The sequence below is a fragment of the Salvelinus fontinalis genome, unplaced genomic scaffold, assembly GCF_029448725.1.
Source record: "Salvelinus fontinalis isolate EN_2023a unplaced genomic scaffold, ASM2944872v1 scaffold_0455, whole genome shotgun sequence".
Classification (NCBI taxonomy): domain Eukaryota; kingdom Metazoa; phylum Chordata; class Actinopteri; order Salmoniformes; family Salmonidae; genus Salvelinus; species Salvelinus fontinalis.
The window spans coordinates 117,844-130,882 of NW_026600664.1; the positions used below are offsets into that span (position 1 = coordinate 117,844).

Sequence of the window (13,039 nt, forward strand, 5' to 3'; positions counted from 1 at the left end):
TCTCCCTGCCTCTATATAACCCCCTCTCTCTCTCTCCCTACACCTCTCCCTGCCTCTCTATAACCCCCTCTCTCTCCCTCCCTACATCTCGTCCTGCCTCTCTATAACCCTCTCTCTCTCTCCCTACATCTCTCCCTGCCTCTCTATAACCCCCTCTCTCTCTCTCCCTACACCTCTCCCTGCCTCTCTATAACCCTCTCTCTCTCTCCCTACATCTCTCCCTGCCTCTATATAACCCTCTCTCTCTCTCTCCCTACATCTCTCCCTGCCTCTATATAACCCCCTCTCTCTCTCTCCCTACACCTCTCCCTGCCTCTCTATAATCCCCTCTCTCTCCCTCCCTACATCTCTCCCTGCCTCTCGATAACCACCTCTCTCCCTCCCTACATCTCTCCCTGCCTCTCTATAACCCTCTCTCTCCCTCCCTACATCTCTCCCTGCCTCTCGATAACCCCCCCTCTCTCTCCCTCCCTACATCTCTCCCTGCCTCTCTATAACCCCCTCTCTCCCTCCCTACATCTCTCCCTGCCTCTCTATAACCCTCTCTCTCCCTCCCTACACCTCTCCCTGCCTCTCTATAACCCCCTCTCTCTCCCTCCCTACATCTCTCCCTGCCTCTCTATAACCCTCTCTCTCTCCCTCCCTACATCTCTCCCTGCCTCTCTATAACCCTCTCTATCTCCCTCCCTACATCTCTCCCTGCCTTTCTATAACCCTCTCTCTCTCCCTCCCTACATCTCTCCCTGCCTCTCTATAACCCCCCCTCTCTCCCTCCCTACATCTCTCCCTGCCTCTCTATAACCCTCTCTCTCTCCCTCCCTACATCTCTCCGTGCCTCTCTATAACCCCCTCTCTCCCTCCCTACATCTCTCCCTGCCTCTATATAACCCCCTCTCTCTCTCCCTACATCTCTCCCTGCCTCTCGATAACCCCCCCTCTCTCTCCCTCCCTACATCTCTCCCTGCCTCTCTATAACCCTCTCTCTACCTCCCTACATCTCTCCCTGCCTCTCTATAACCCTCTCTCTCTCCCTCCCTACATCTCTCCCTGCCTCTCTATAACCCCCTCTCTCCCTCCCTACATCTCTCCCTGCCTCTATATAAACCTCTCTCTCCCTCCCTACATCGCTCCCTGCCTCTCTATAACCCCCCCTCTCTCCCTCCCTAAATCTCTCCCTGCCTCTCTATAACCCTCTCTCTCTCCCTCTCTACATCTCTCCCTGCCTCTCTATAACCCCCCCTCTCTCCCTCCCTACATCTCTCCCTGCCTCTCTATAACCCTCTCTCTCTCCCTCCCTACATCTCTCCCTGCCTCTCTATAACCCCCCCTCTCTCCCTCCCTACATCTCTCCCTGCCTCTATATAACCCCCTCTCTCCCTCCCTACATCTCTCCCTGCCTCTATATAATCCTCTCTCTCCCTCCCTACATCTCTCCCTGCCTCTCGATAACCACCTCTCTCCCTCCCTACATCTCTCCCTGCCTCTATATAACCCCCCCTCTCCCTACATCTCTCCCTGCCTCTCTATAACCCCCCCTCTCCCTACACCTCTCCCTGCCTCTCTATAACCCCCTCTTTCTCTCTCCCTACATCTCTCCCTGCCTCTATATAACCCCTTCTCTCCCTCCCTACATCTCTCCCTGCCTCTATATAAACCTCTCTCTCCCTCCCTACATCTCTCCCTGCCTCTCTATAACCCCCTCTCTCCCTCCCTACATCTCTCCCTGCCTCTATATAAACCTCTCTCTCCCTCCCTACATCTCTCCCTGCCTCTCGATAACCACCTCTCTCCCTCCCTACATCTCTCCCTGCCTCTATATAACCCCCCCTCTCCCTACATCTCTCCCTGCCTCTATATAACCACCTCTCTCCCTCCCTACATCTCTCCCTGCCTCTATATAACCCCCCCTCTCCCTACATCTCTCCCTGCCTCTATATAAACCTCTCTCTCCCTCCCTACATCTCTCCCTGTCTCTCTATAACCCCCCCTCTCTCCCTCCCTACATCTCTCCCTGCCTCTATATAACCCCCTCTCTCCCTCCCTACATCTCTCCCTGCCTCTATATAACCCCCCCCTCTCCCTACATCTCTCCCTGCCTCTCTATAACCCCCTCTCTCTCCCTCCCTACATCTCTCCCTGCCTCTCGATAACCCTCTCTCTCTCCCTCCCTACATCTCTCCCTCCCTCTCTATAACCCTCTCTCTCTCTCCCCAAATCTCTCCCTGCCTATCTATAACCCCCTCTCTCTCTCTCCCTACACCTCTCCCTGCCTCTCTATAACCCTCTCTCTCTCTCCCTACATCTCTCCCTGCCTCTCTATAACCCCCTCTCTCTCTCTCCCTACACCTCTCCCTGCCTCTCTATAACCCCCTCTCTCTCCCTCCCTACATCTCTCCCTGCCTCTCGATAACCACCTCTCTCCCTCCCTACATCTCTCCCTGCCTCTCTATAACCCTCTCTCTCCCTCCCTACATCTCTCCCTGTCTCTCTATAACCCCCCCTCTCTCCCTCCCTACATCTCTCCCTGCCTCTATATAACCCCCTCTCTCCCTCCCTACATCTCTCCCTGCCTCTATATAACCCCCCCCCTCTCCCTACATCTCTCCCTGCCTCTCTATAACCCCCTCTCTCTCCCTCCCTACATCTCTCCCTGCCTCTCGATAACCCTCTCTCTCTCCCTCCCTACATCTCTCCCTCCCTCTCTATAACCCTCTCTCTCTCTCCCTACATCTCTCCCTGCCTATCTATAACCCCCTCTCTCTCTCTCCCTACACCTCTCCCTGCCTCTCTATAACCCTCTCTCTCTCTCCCTACATCTCTCCCTGCCTCTCTATAACCCCCTCTCTCTCTCTCCCTACACCTCTCCCTGCCTCTCTATAACCCCCTCTCTCTCCCTCCCTACATCTCTCCCTGCCTCTCGATAACCACCTCTCTCCCTCCCTACATCTCTCCCTGCCTCTCTATAACCCTCTCTCTCCCTCCCTACATCTTTCCCTGCCTCTCGATAACCCCCCTCTCTCTCCCTCCCTACATCTCTCCCTGCCTCTCTATAACCCCCTCTCTCCCTCCCTACATCTCTCCCTGCCTCTCTATAACCCTCTCTCTCTCCCTCCCTACATCTCTCCCTGCCTCTCTATAACCCCCCCTCTCCCTCCCTACATCTCTCCCTGCCTCTCTATAACCCCCTCTCTCTCCCTCCCTACATCTCTCCCTGCCTCTCGATAACCCTCTCTCTCTCCCTCCCTACATCTCTCCCTCCCTACATCTCTCCCTGCCTCTCGATAACCCCCCCTCTCTCCCTAAATCTCTCCCTGCCTCTATATAACCCCCTCTCTCCCTCCCTACATCTCTCCCTGCCTCTATATAACCCCCTCTCTCCCTCCCTACACCTCTCCCTGCCTCTATATAACCCCCTCTCTCTGTCCCTACATCTCTCCCTGCCTCTATATAACCCCCTCTCTCTGTCCCTACATCTCTCCCTGCCTCTCGATAACCCTCTCTCTCCCCCCCTTCTCTCTCTCTGTCCCCCCTTTCTCTCTCTCTGCCTATGCAACTTAAATTCATATTTCAATTCAACCCTGCTAACTTCAATTCATATTTAAATTCAACTGTGCTAACTTCAATTCATATTTAAAATCAGTCCTGCTAACTTCAATTCATGTTTAAACCTGTTATGGCTGCACGCTGAATATTGAAAAAACTGGAAAATGTGTGCACATTTTCAAACGGCCTCCTAAGAAACTTTTTATTTTCCAATATGCATATATTTACTACTGTTGGATAGATAACAGTCTGTAGTTTCTAAAAAGGTTTGAATTGTTTCTCTAAGTCGAACAGAAATATTTTTACAGCCATTTTCCCAGCCGAATTGAGTTTCCCAAAATGCGATGTGTCTCTTTAAGACCTTGTCTATAAAAGGTCATTACACTTAGGACCGTAGAAACACGTCATACGCCTTCATCTGGATGTAATGCGGAAGTGAGAATTGAAAGGAGTCGAATATCTCGTCCCTGGACTGAATAACAGAACTTCTTGTGAGACCTGCGCAGTTAAAATAAAAATCCGGGCGCGAAGGATAATTTGATCTCGGCTTCTGGAACAAGGTAGATAACGTTGAATATGATGCCTGACTACGATATTATTTGCTACATGTCACAAAATCATCCTAAAGTATGTTTTTTCAATATACTTTAATTATATTATTGCAATTTATTCTGGACTTTAGATGTGAAACGACGGAAGAATTTTTTGAAGAAACGCTTTCTGGCGCAGCAATGCTACCGTGCTAGCTAACCAAAGAGGGAAATCATTCGTTCTGGAACCCAACTAAAGACTCTACTGGACATTGGACCCCGTTACAACATTCTGATGGAGTACCAAGAAAGATAAGACCCAATTTGGGATGCTTTTTCATATATATGTCGAACTGTTGAATGCTAACTCTGCTAACTATGCTAGGCTAGCGCTTGACTAGAATCAATGCTGCCTTATGCTAGCTTATGATGTTAGCTAATATAACGATATATTGTATTTTCGCTGTAAAACACTTCAAAAATCGGAAATGTTGTCTGTATTCACAAGATATCTGTCTTTCATTAGTTATCCACCATATGTTTTTCTGAAATGTTTTATGAGGTGTAATTAGTAGCCGACGTTGGTGTATGTATTTTCTCTGGCTACTCCCGGCTGGATTCAGACTGTAGCTATGTATTAGCATTTTTGGGTAGCATCAATGTAAAACTGATTTATAGCTAAAATATGCACTTTTTATGAACAAAACATAGATTTATTGTGTAACATGTTATATGACTGTAATCTGAGGTCGTTTTTTCTGGGCTCTTTAGGTTGGTTTTAGTTTATTTCGGTTGGTTGTGCATGCTACTTCAATCATAATTCATACTTCATAATCATAATTCATACGTGTCTGTCCACTTTTGTATTTGGTGGTGAGCTAACATAAATATATGTGGTGTTTTCTCTGTAAAACATTTAAAAAATCGGACATGTTGGCTGGATTGACAAGATGTTTATCTTTCAAATGCTTTATTGGACTTGTTAATGTGTAAAAGTTAAATATTTTTAAAAAATAGATTTTGAATTTCGCGCTCTGCAGGGGTGTCATTTTCGGTCCGAGGTCGGGCTTGCACGCCAAACAGGTTAAATTCATTCCTATTAACTTCAATTCATATTTAATTTCAAACCTGCTAACTTCAATTCATATATAATTTCAAACCTGCTAACTTCAATTCATATATAATTTCAAACCTGCTAACTTCAATTCATATTTAATTTCAAACCTGCTAACTTCAATTCATATTTATTTTCAAACTTGCTAACTTCATTTCATATTTAAATTCAACTGTGCTAACTTCAATTCATATTTAAATTCAACTGCGCTAACTTCATTTCATATTTAAATTCAACTGTGCTAACTTCATTTCATATTTAAATTCAACTGCGCTAACTTCATTTCATATTTAAATTCAACTGCGCTAACTTCATTTCATATTTAAATTCAACTGTGCTAACTTCATTTCATATTTAAATTCAAACATCACCTCAAAAGCCTGAGAGAGCATGTCTTTGTGTCGAATTGTATTCTAATGGGCTCAGCATGCCCAAACTGTAACACAATCAATGTAAATGCGCACGCACGCACGCACGCACACACAGCCTCTTAATGTTTGGAATGTGTGGTATTCCAACCTGTGACACAGAGAGGTCACGATATGACTATACAGATCAGATGTATTACGTAGACCAGAGAGGTAAAGGTATGAATACAGAGATCAGATCAGAGTGTTTCATGTCATTCTGTATTGTTCTGTGTTGCTCTATAAGGATAGACTGTATGTTCTGTGTCTGCTAAACCTTTCCATATTCTCACAGACACACTGAAGAGACAATTACCATGATTCAGCACAGTCAGCCTGGGATGATAAGGGGATAGGGAGGGGATGATGAGGGGATGATGAGTGGATGAGGAGGGGATGATGTAGGGATGAGGAGGGGATGATGAGGAATTGTGCCCCAAATGCCACCCTATTCCTTTAATAGTGCACTACTTTGACAAGAGATTTATGAGTTCTGGTCAAAAGTAGTGCACTATATAGGGCATAGGGTGGCATTTGTGATGCATACAATCCCACCAATGCTACGTGCCTCTGAGGAGTCAACCTCAATCTTTCCCCTCCCCGCTCACACTCCCACCTGATGCGCCTGGACACACACACACACACACACACACACACACACACACACACACACACACACACACACACACACACACACACACACACACGGGGCATTAGGCCATTACACTATTTCTCCAGTCGCTAGTCTTGGCTTTTTGCTCACACAGATCCTGCTGTGTTTGCTTTACAAACGGATGATTCCTTGGCTTGATTTCAGCCAAGAGGAGAGAAGAAAAGGAGAGAGGAAGAGGAGAGAGGTAGAGAAGAGAGGAAGATCAAGAGGTAGAGAGGAAGAAGAGAGAGTTTGAGGTGGGAGGAAGAGGAGGATAGAGGGAGAGAAGAGGAAAGGAGAGGTAAATGAGAGGTAGAGGAGAAATGAGAAGAAGGGAGGAAAAGGAGGAAGATGAGGGAGAGGAGGATAGAGTAGAGGAAGAGGAGAGAGAAAGAGGGCTGAAGAGGAGCTAGTAACAGAGCGGTGAAGAAGAGAAGGACAGAAGAGGAGGAGGGAAGAAGAGGAAGAGAGAGAGGGAGAGAGAGAAGAAGGAGGGAGGGAGAAGAGAGTACGAGGAGAGAGGAGGAGAAGAAGGAGGGAGGGAGGAAGAGGAAGATGTAACTCGTAAACCTGTCACCTGAGCAGCTCCTGTACTTTTACTACTTTCATTACAGTTCCTTCTCATCATCACTTGCATGTGTGTACCTGCCTGCCTGGATGGCTGGCTGGAAGGCAGGTTAGAAGGCTGGTTGGCTGGCTGGTTGAAAGGTTGATTGGAAGGCTGGTTGCAAGGCTGGTTAGAAGGCTGGTTGGAAGGTTAGTTGGAAGGCTGGTTGGAAGGCTGGTTGGCTGGCTGGTTGGAAGGCTGGTTGGAAGGCTGGTTGGAAGGCTGGTTGGAAGGCTGGTTGGAAGGCTGGTTGGAAGGCTGGTTGGAAGGCTGGTTGGATGGCTGGTTGGAAGGCTGGTTGGAAACCTGGTTGGAAGGCTGGTTGGAAGGCTGGTTGGAAGGCTGGTTGGAAGGCTGGTTGGAAAGCTGGTGGGAAGGCTGGTTGGAAAGCTGGTTGGAAGGCTGGCTGGAAGGCTGGTTGGAAAGCTGGTTGGAAGGCTGGTTGGAAGGCTGGTTGGAAACCTGGTGGGAAGGCTGGTTGGAAGGCTGGTTGGAAGGGGGGTTGGTTTAAAAATGAGCGTTTTCTCTTGTCTGCCTAGAGTGCCAGACTTGTGAGTTTTGCACTCTTGTGACTATTCTATTGGTTCCATTGTGCCATCCAGGGAAGTTCAATCAAGTCCAGATAAAGTATTTGAAATTATTTTGAACCCAGGTTACTGTACTAGTTACTGTCCCTCTACTACAGAGTGTGGTTCGATAGGACTAAGTCAGGGAAACGTGCCAGGCCAATAAAAAGAGTTTCTCTGATTTAAGAGGAGTCAGACCCAGTGGTGAGGGACCGAGGGACTGGTTTCTCTGACCCAGTTCTAATGCACAGACAGACACCACAGTCCAGGGTTGCTTCCCAAATGGCACCCTATTCCCTATATATTGCACTCGTTTAGACTAGGGTATATAGTGCACTACTTTTGTGATTCACACCAAAAGATGATCAGGAATTGCCTCCATGTCTTAATGTCCATCTCAAGGCAATATGGCCTTGGATTAGAGGATCAGGGAGATAGAATTTCAGGAATAACAAGTTACTTATTCTCTGTTTGTTTGGCCAAAGCTCATGATCATAGTTTGAGAACAAGGTAAGGGGAAGAATAACACTAACAGTCCTGTGGGTGATCTAGCCCTGTCCACTACTTCTACTACTACTAAACACACACACACACACACACACACACACACACACACACACACACACACACACACACACACACACACACATACACACACACACACACACACACACACACATCATCATCCCTCAGAGAGAGAGAGCTTTTGATTGAAAACCAACCCGTGTCTACAAAACCCCTATCCCACACAGACTGTCTCAAAAGGCTTATTTTCAAAACATCATGAGAACGTATTGTAGATGAGAGTGAGGTATCAACATCAAAAGGATTATCTTTCACTCAACGGAAACAGGAAGTTGTAGTTGGAGAGAGAAAGCGTTGGTCATGGCACAGTAAAACAGCGTGGGAGATGGAAACAGCTGCAGACAAATGGTGTTGGGGATGAGGCCCATTCCAGGAGTGCTGCTTCTTTCCCATATGGCCTTGTCCACTTCCAATCACAGATGTTGCAGTAAATGACAGGATATAGGTGTGGGCCTAACTAAGAAAGTACTAGCCTTTCGTAACCTCTGCAAAATTACTATTACTTATCCAGTGGCGACCCGTCATTCAGGGCAGGTGGGGCAGAGCCACCTGTTTTGAGCACCATTAAAAAAAGGTTTGTTGCCTGTTTGCATGTTATTTTGGCAATAATATGTGTCACATATCAGTTTGCAAACAATGTAAAACATATATATTTTTTAAAATCTTTGAGTTAATAAAGCCGTATAAAAACATGGTCTCTTTTTTTGTTTTCTTGAGTCAGGCAGCTCCAAAATGCAGGTGTTTCAGCCTAGCTCAGTGCTTTCTGAGGTGGTGGGGCAGGCAATGGTAAATACAGAGCGTAGGGGTTGGTAATGTTCTCTAGTTGCGCCATGATTGGCTCAGTGTTCTGTCACTCATGGGGACACTACGTCACCGCCAAGTCTAGGGGTAGAGCTTGAAAATTCAAGCCCCTTGGGTGCTGCTATAGAGTTACATTAGAAGTATCCATCCAAGAAGGCTCAAGGTCATTAGTCACAGATACAATTATGTCAATGCTTTGATTGGACTGATCATGTCAACATCATTCTTTCAAAATCTTAGTTAGCAAGCTAGCAGTCATCATATCATCATGAATCAAGTCGACAATCTACTGGCAAATCCTTTTCAATCTTTGTCATATGAAAATAAATTACGAAGATAAATTAATGATAAAAACGTGTCAGTGCTCATCGGCCATTGGACAAAAACAATACAAAAGTTGGAAATCGCAAATTCAACAATGATTAGTTTGGAAGGAATCAGTGGCTAACTGCAAGCATTGCAAAGCAATCACTAGCCTTCTATTTAGTGCAGTGGGTGTGTGGTCCAAGTCTGGGTATCTTTTCCAAGCTTAAAAGGATAAACATTCAACATTGGCCAGAAAAGGTTGAATACATTGGCCATGCTGTCAATACAGCATGACTTCTGCCACGTTCAAAACAACTGGAAACTTGGAACTGGGAAATCTCAGACTTCAGTGAGTTCAAGACAACTGGGAACTCTGAAAAAAACTAGCTCCGACTGGGAAAATACGTTTTGAGCGGTCATCCAACTAGGAACTCCAAGTCAGGAACTCGGGCCTCTTTCTGGAGCTCCTTATTGTAAGATCTTTCATTCTCTGCTTATATGCCTCCTTTATTTATCCTACGGTTCTGACTTGGTGTACAGGGAGCATACTGTAAGACCGGCCCATGTTCTGAATTCTGTAACTGTACATTTCAAAAGTGCTGACCAAATAGTTATACTGAGTATGTCCGTCCTAGCTCTCTCATTAATGTCTTAATAATCTAAATTACGGATTGCCTCTTATCCGCTCATCATTCCCTTATGCCATAGTTTGTATATGTCAATTGTCAGTAGAAACCACATTTGTTGAAGCAAGTCAGCCATATCAGCTATGTTTTTAAAATGCAGTAAATGAGGCTGAATGAACTGTTTATCTGCCAGACAAGGCTCCACTGATAGCCAGGTGTAGCAGCAGTAAGTTTTTGGGACTGCTGTTGGGACTCTGCTGTTGGGAAAGCTTTATGTAGGCCCTAACAGTTTGTGGGCACCGTTTGTCACCGTTATAGTGCAATTAATGTATTGTTTAGTTTTGTGTTGTGTAGTGTTTGTGTTGTGTAGTGGCTTAGTTTGCCCAACCAAAATTTACAAGCTAAAATCGCCACTGCACTTACCCAGTTCTATCAGATCTGTGGAGGAGAGTAAATGAAGGCAGAGAAGGACAGAACTTGTAAGAAACAGAGCACAGCGTTGGTGGGGGAAGGCTAGGGGAAAACGTACCACTACCTGCAGCGTTGGTGGGGGAAGGCTAGGGGAAAACGTATCGCTACCTAGAGCGTTGGTAGGGGAAGGTTAGGGGAAAATGTATCGCTACCTAGAGCGTTGGTAGGGGAAGGTTAGGGGTAAACGTATCGCTACACAGAGCGTTGGTAGGGGAGGGTTAGGGGAAAACGTATCGCTACCTAGAGCGTTGGTAGGGGAGGTTAGGGGAAAACGTATCGCTACCTGCAGCGTTGGTGGGGAAAGGCTAGGGGAAAACGTACCGCTACCTGCAGCATTGGTGGGGGAAGGCTAGGGGAAAACGTATCGCTGCCTGCAGCATTGGTGGGCGAAGGCTAGGGGAAAACGTATCGCTGCCTGCAGCGTTGGTGGGGGAAGGCTAGGGGAAAACGTATCGCTGCCTGCAGCGTTGGTGGGGGAAGGCTAGGGGAAAACGTATCGCTGCCTGCAGCGTTGGTGGGGGAAGGCTAGGGGAAAAAACGTATCGCTGCCTGCAGCGTTGGTGGGGGAAGGCTAGGGGAAAACGTATCGCCGCCTGCAGCGTTGGTGGGGGAAGGCTAGGGGAAAACGTATCGCTGCCTGTAGCGTTGGTGGGGGAAGGCTAGGTTGAAAACGTATCGCTACCTGCAGCGTTGGTGGGGGAAGGCTAGGGGAAAACGTATCGCTACCTGCAGCGTTGGTGGGGGAAGGCTAGGTTGAAAACGTATCGCTACCTGCAGCGTTGGTGGGGGAAGGCTAGGGGAAAACGTATCGCTACCTGCAGCGTTGGTGGGGGAAGGCTAGGGGAAAACGTATCGCTGCCTACAGCGTTGGTGGGGGAAGACTAGGGGAAAACGTATCGCTGCCTGCAGCGTTGGTGGGGGAAGGCTAGGGGAAAACGTATCGCTACCTGCAGCGTTGGTGGGGGAAGGCTAGGGGAAAACGTATCGCTACCTGCAGCGTTGGTGGGAAAGGCTAGGGGAAAACGTATCGCTGCCTGCAGCGTTGGTGGGGGAAGGCTAGGGGAAAACGTATCGCTACCTGCAGCGTTGGTGGGGGAAGGCTAGGGGAAAACGTATCGCTACCTGCAGCGTTGGTGGGAAAGGCTAGGGGAAAACGTATCGCTACCTGCAGCGTTGGTGGGGGAAGGCTAGGGGAAAACGTATCGCTACCTGCAGCGTTGGTGGGGGAAGGCTAGGGGAAAACGTATCGCTACCTGCAGCGTTGGTGGGAAAGGCTAGGGGAAAACGTATCGCTACCTGCAGCGTTGGTGGGGGAAGGCTAGGGGAAAACGTATCGCTACCTGCAGCGTTGGTGGGAAAGGCTAGGGGAAAACGTATCGCTGCCTGCAGCGTTGGTGGGGGAAGGCTAGGGGAAAACGTATCGCTACCTGCAGCGTTGGTGGGAAAGGCTAGGGGAAAATGTATCGCTGCCTGCAGCGTTGGTGGGGGAAGGCTAGGGGAAAACGTATCGCTGCCTGCAGCATTGGTGGGGGAAGGCTAGGGGAAAACGTATCGCTGCCTGCAGCGTTGGTGGGGGAAGGCTAGGGGAAAACGTATCACTGCCTACAGCATTGGTGGGGGAAGGCTAGGGGAAAAACGTATCGCTGCCTGCAGCGTTGGTGGGGGAAGGCTAGGGGAAAACGTATCGCTGCCTGCAGCGTTGGTGGGGGAAGGCTAGGGGATAAACGTATCGCTACCTGCAGCGTTGGTGGGAAAGGCTAGGGGAAAACGTATCGCTGCCTGCAGCGTTGGTGGGGGAAGGCTAGGGGATAAACGTATCGCTACCTGCAGCGTTGGTGGGAAAGGCTAGGGGAAAACGTATCGCTGCCTGTAGCGTTGGTGGGGAAAGGCTAGGGGAAAACGTATCGCTGCCTACAGCATTGGTGGGGGAAGGCTAGGGGAAAACGTATCGCTGCCTGCAGCATTGGTGGGGGAAGGCTAGGGGAAGGGCTAGGGGAAAACGTATCGCTGCCTGCAGCATTGGGAGACGGTTTGCACCCCTTACGCAGACAATTCAAACTAAACACAGTAAGGTGGTAAACCGACAATCATTCCAAGTATTCTGGACAATCACATTTTTCTAAAGCCTACGGACAGCGGACAGCGCACTTAGACTATAGTAATATAAAAATAATTCCCACAATCCAATTCTCGGCTCCATTCTCTGCAAAGTGCTGTTCTGATGTTTACTAATTTGTCAACAAAATGATGAGAATCTTAAACAGGCAATTAGACTACAGTTCGCCTCTCTACAGTTAGCCGTCTCTATGCATGAATAATAATCTGAGTTTGGCAGCAGTTACAATGTCAAAAAAACAGTGCAATTAAAGTTGCAATTTATGCGCATATCCCTATTTGTTGGTAAATAAAAACCAGTTACACAATTTTGTAATAATATCTACATAATACCTTACTTTTTGTCATTTTACACTATGGATGAATTTGAAATGAAAAGCAGATGAAGACTGACACTTACATCTGTTGTTGGTGTCCATCCCAGTGGAAGTAATGGATGAGAGAGAGGTGGTTTCCTGGTGAAGTAATGGATGAGAGAGAGGTGGTTTCCCGGGCTCACCCGGAGAGTGTGACGGAGAGCAGCCCCATGTGAGACCACGTTGACAGCTACACTTGATACATAGCAGACTCCTTTTCTCTGTCTCTATCGGTCTCTCTCTCTCTCTCTCTGCCTCTCGCTCTCTCTCTCTGTCTCTCTCTCTCTGCCTCTCTCTCTTTGCCTCTCTCTCTTTGCCTCTCTTGATGAAGTTACAGAGAAACGAACAGCCCGCTCTTAG

At 47.8% G+C, this 13,039-nt stretch overlaps 1 protein-coding gene across 1 annotated transcript in view; it reads right to left on the reverse strand.

The window, feature by feature from the left end:
- LOC129846096 (actin filament-associated protein 1-like 1) overlaps nt 1–12,903 on the reverse strand; it is a gene marked incomplete at its 3' end in the record, with an annotated part of 129,035 nt that extends 116,132 nt beyond the window's left edge. The window contains exon 1 of the mRNA XM_055914088.1: nt 12,724–12,903. Within this exon, the coding sequence (XP_055770063.1) occupies nt 12,724–12,742 (19 nt within the window). The remainder of the gene's footprint in view (nt 1–12,723) is intronic.
- Nucleotides 12,904–13,039: the final 136 nt, after the last annotated feature.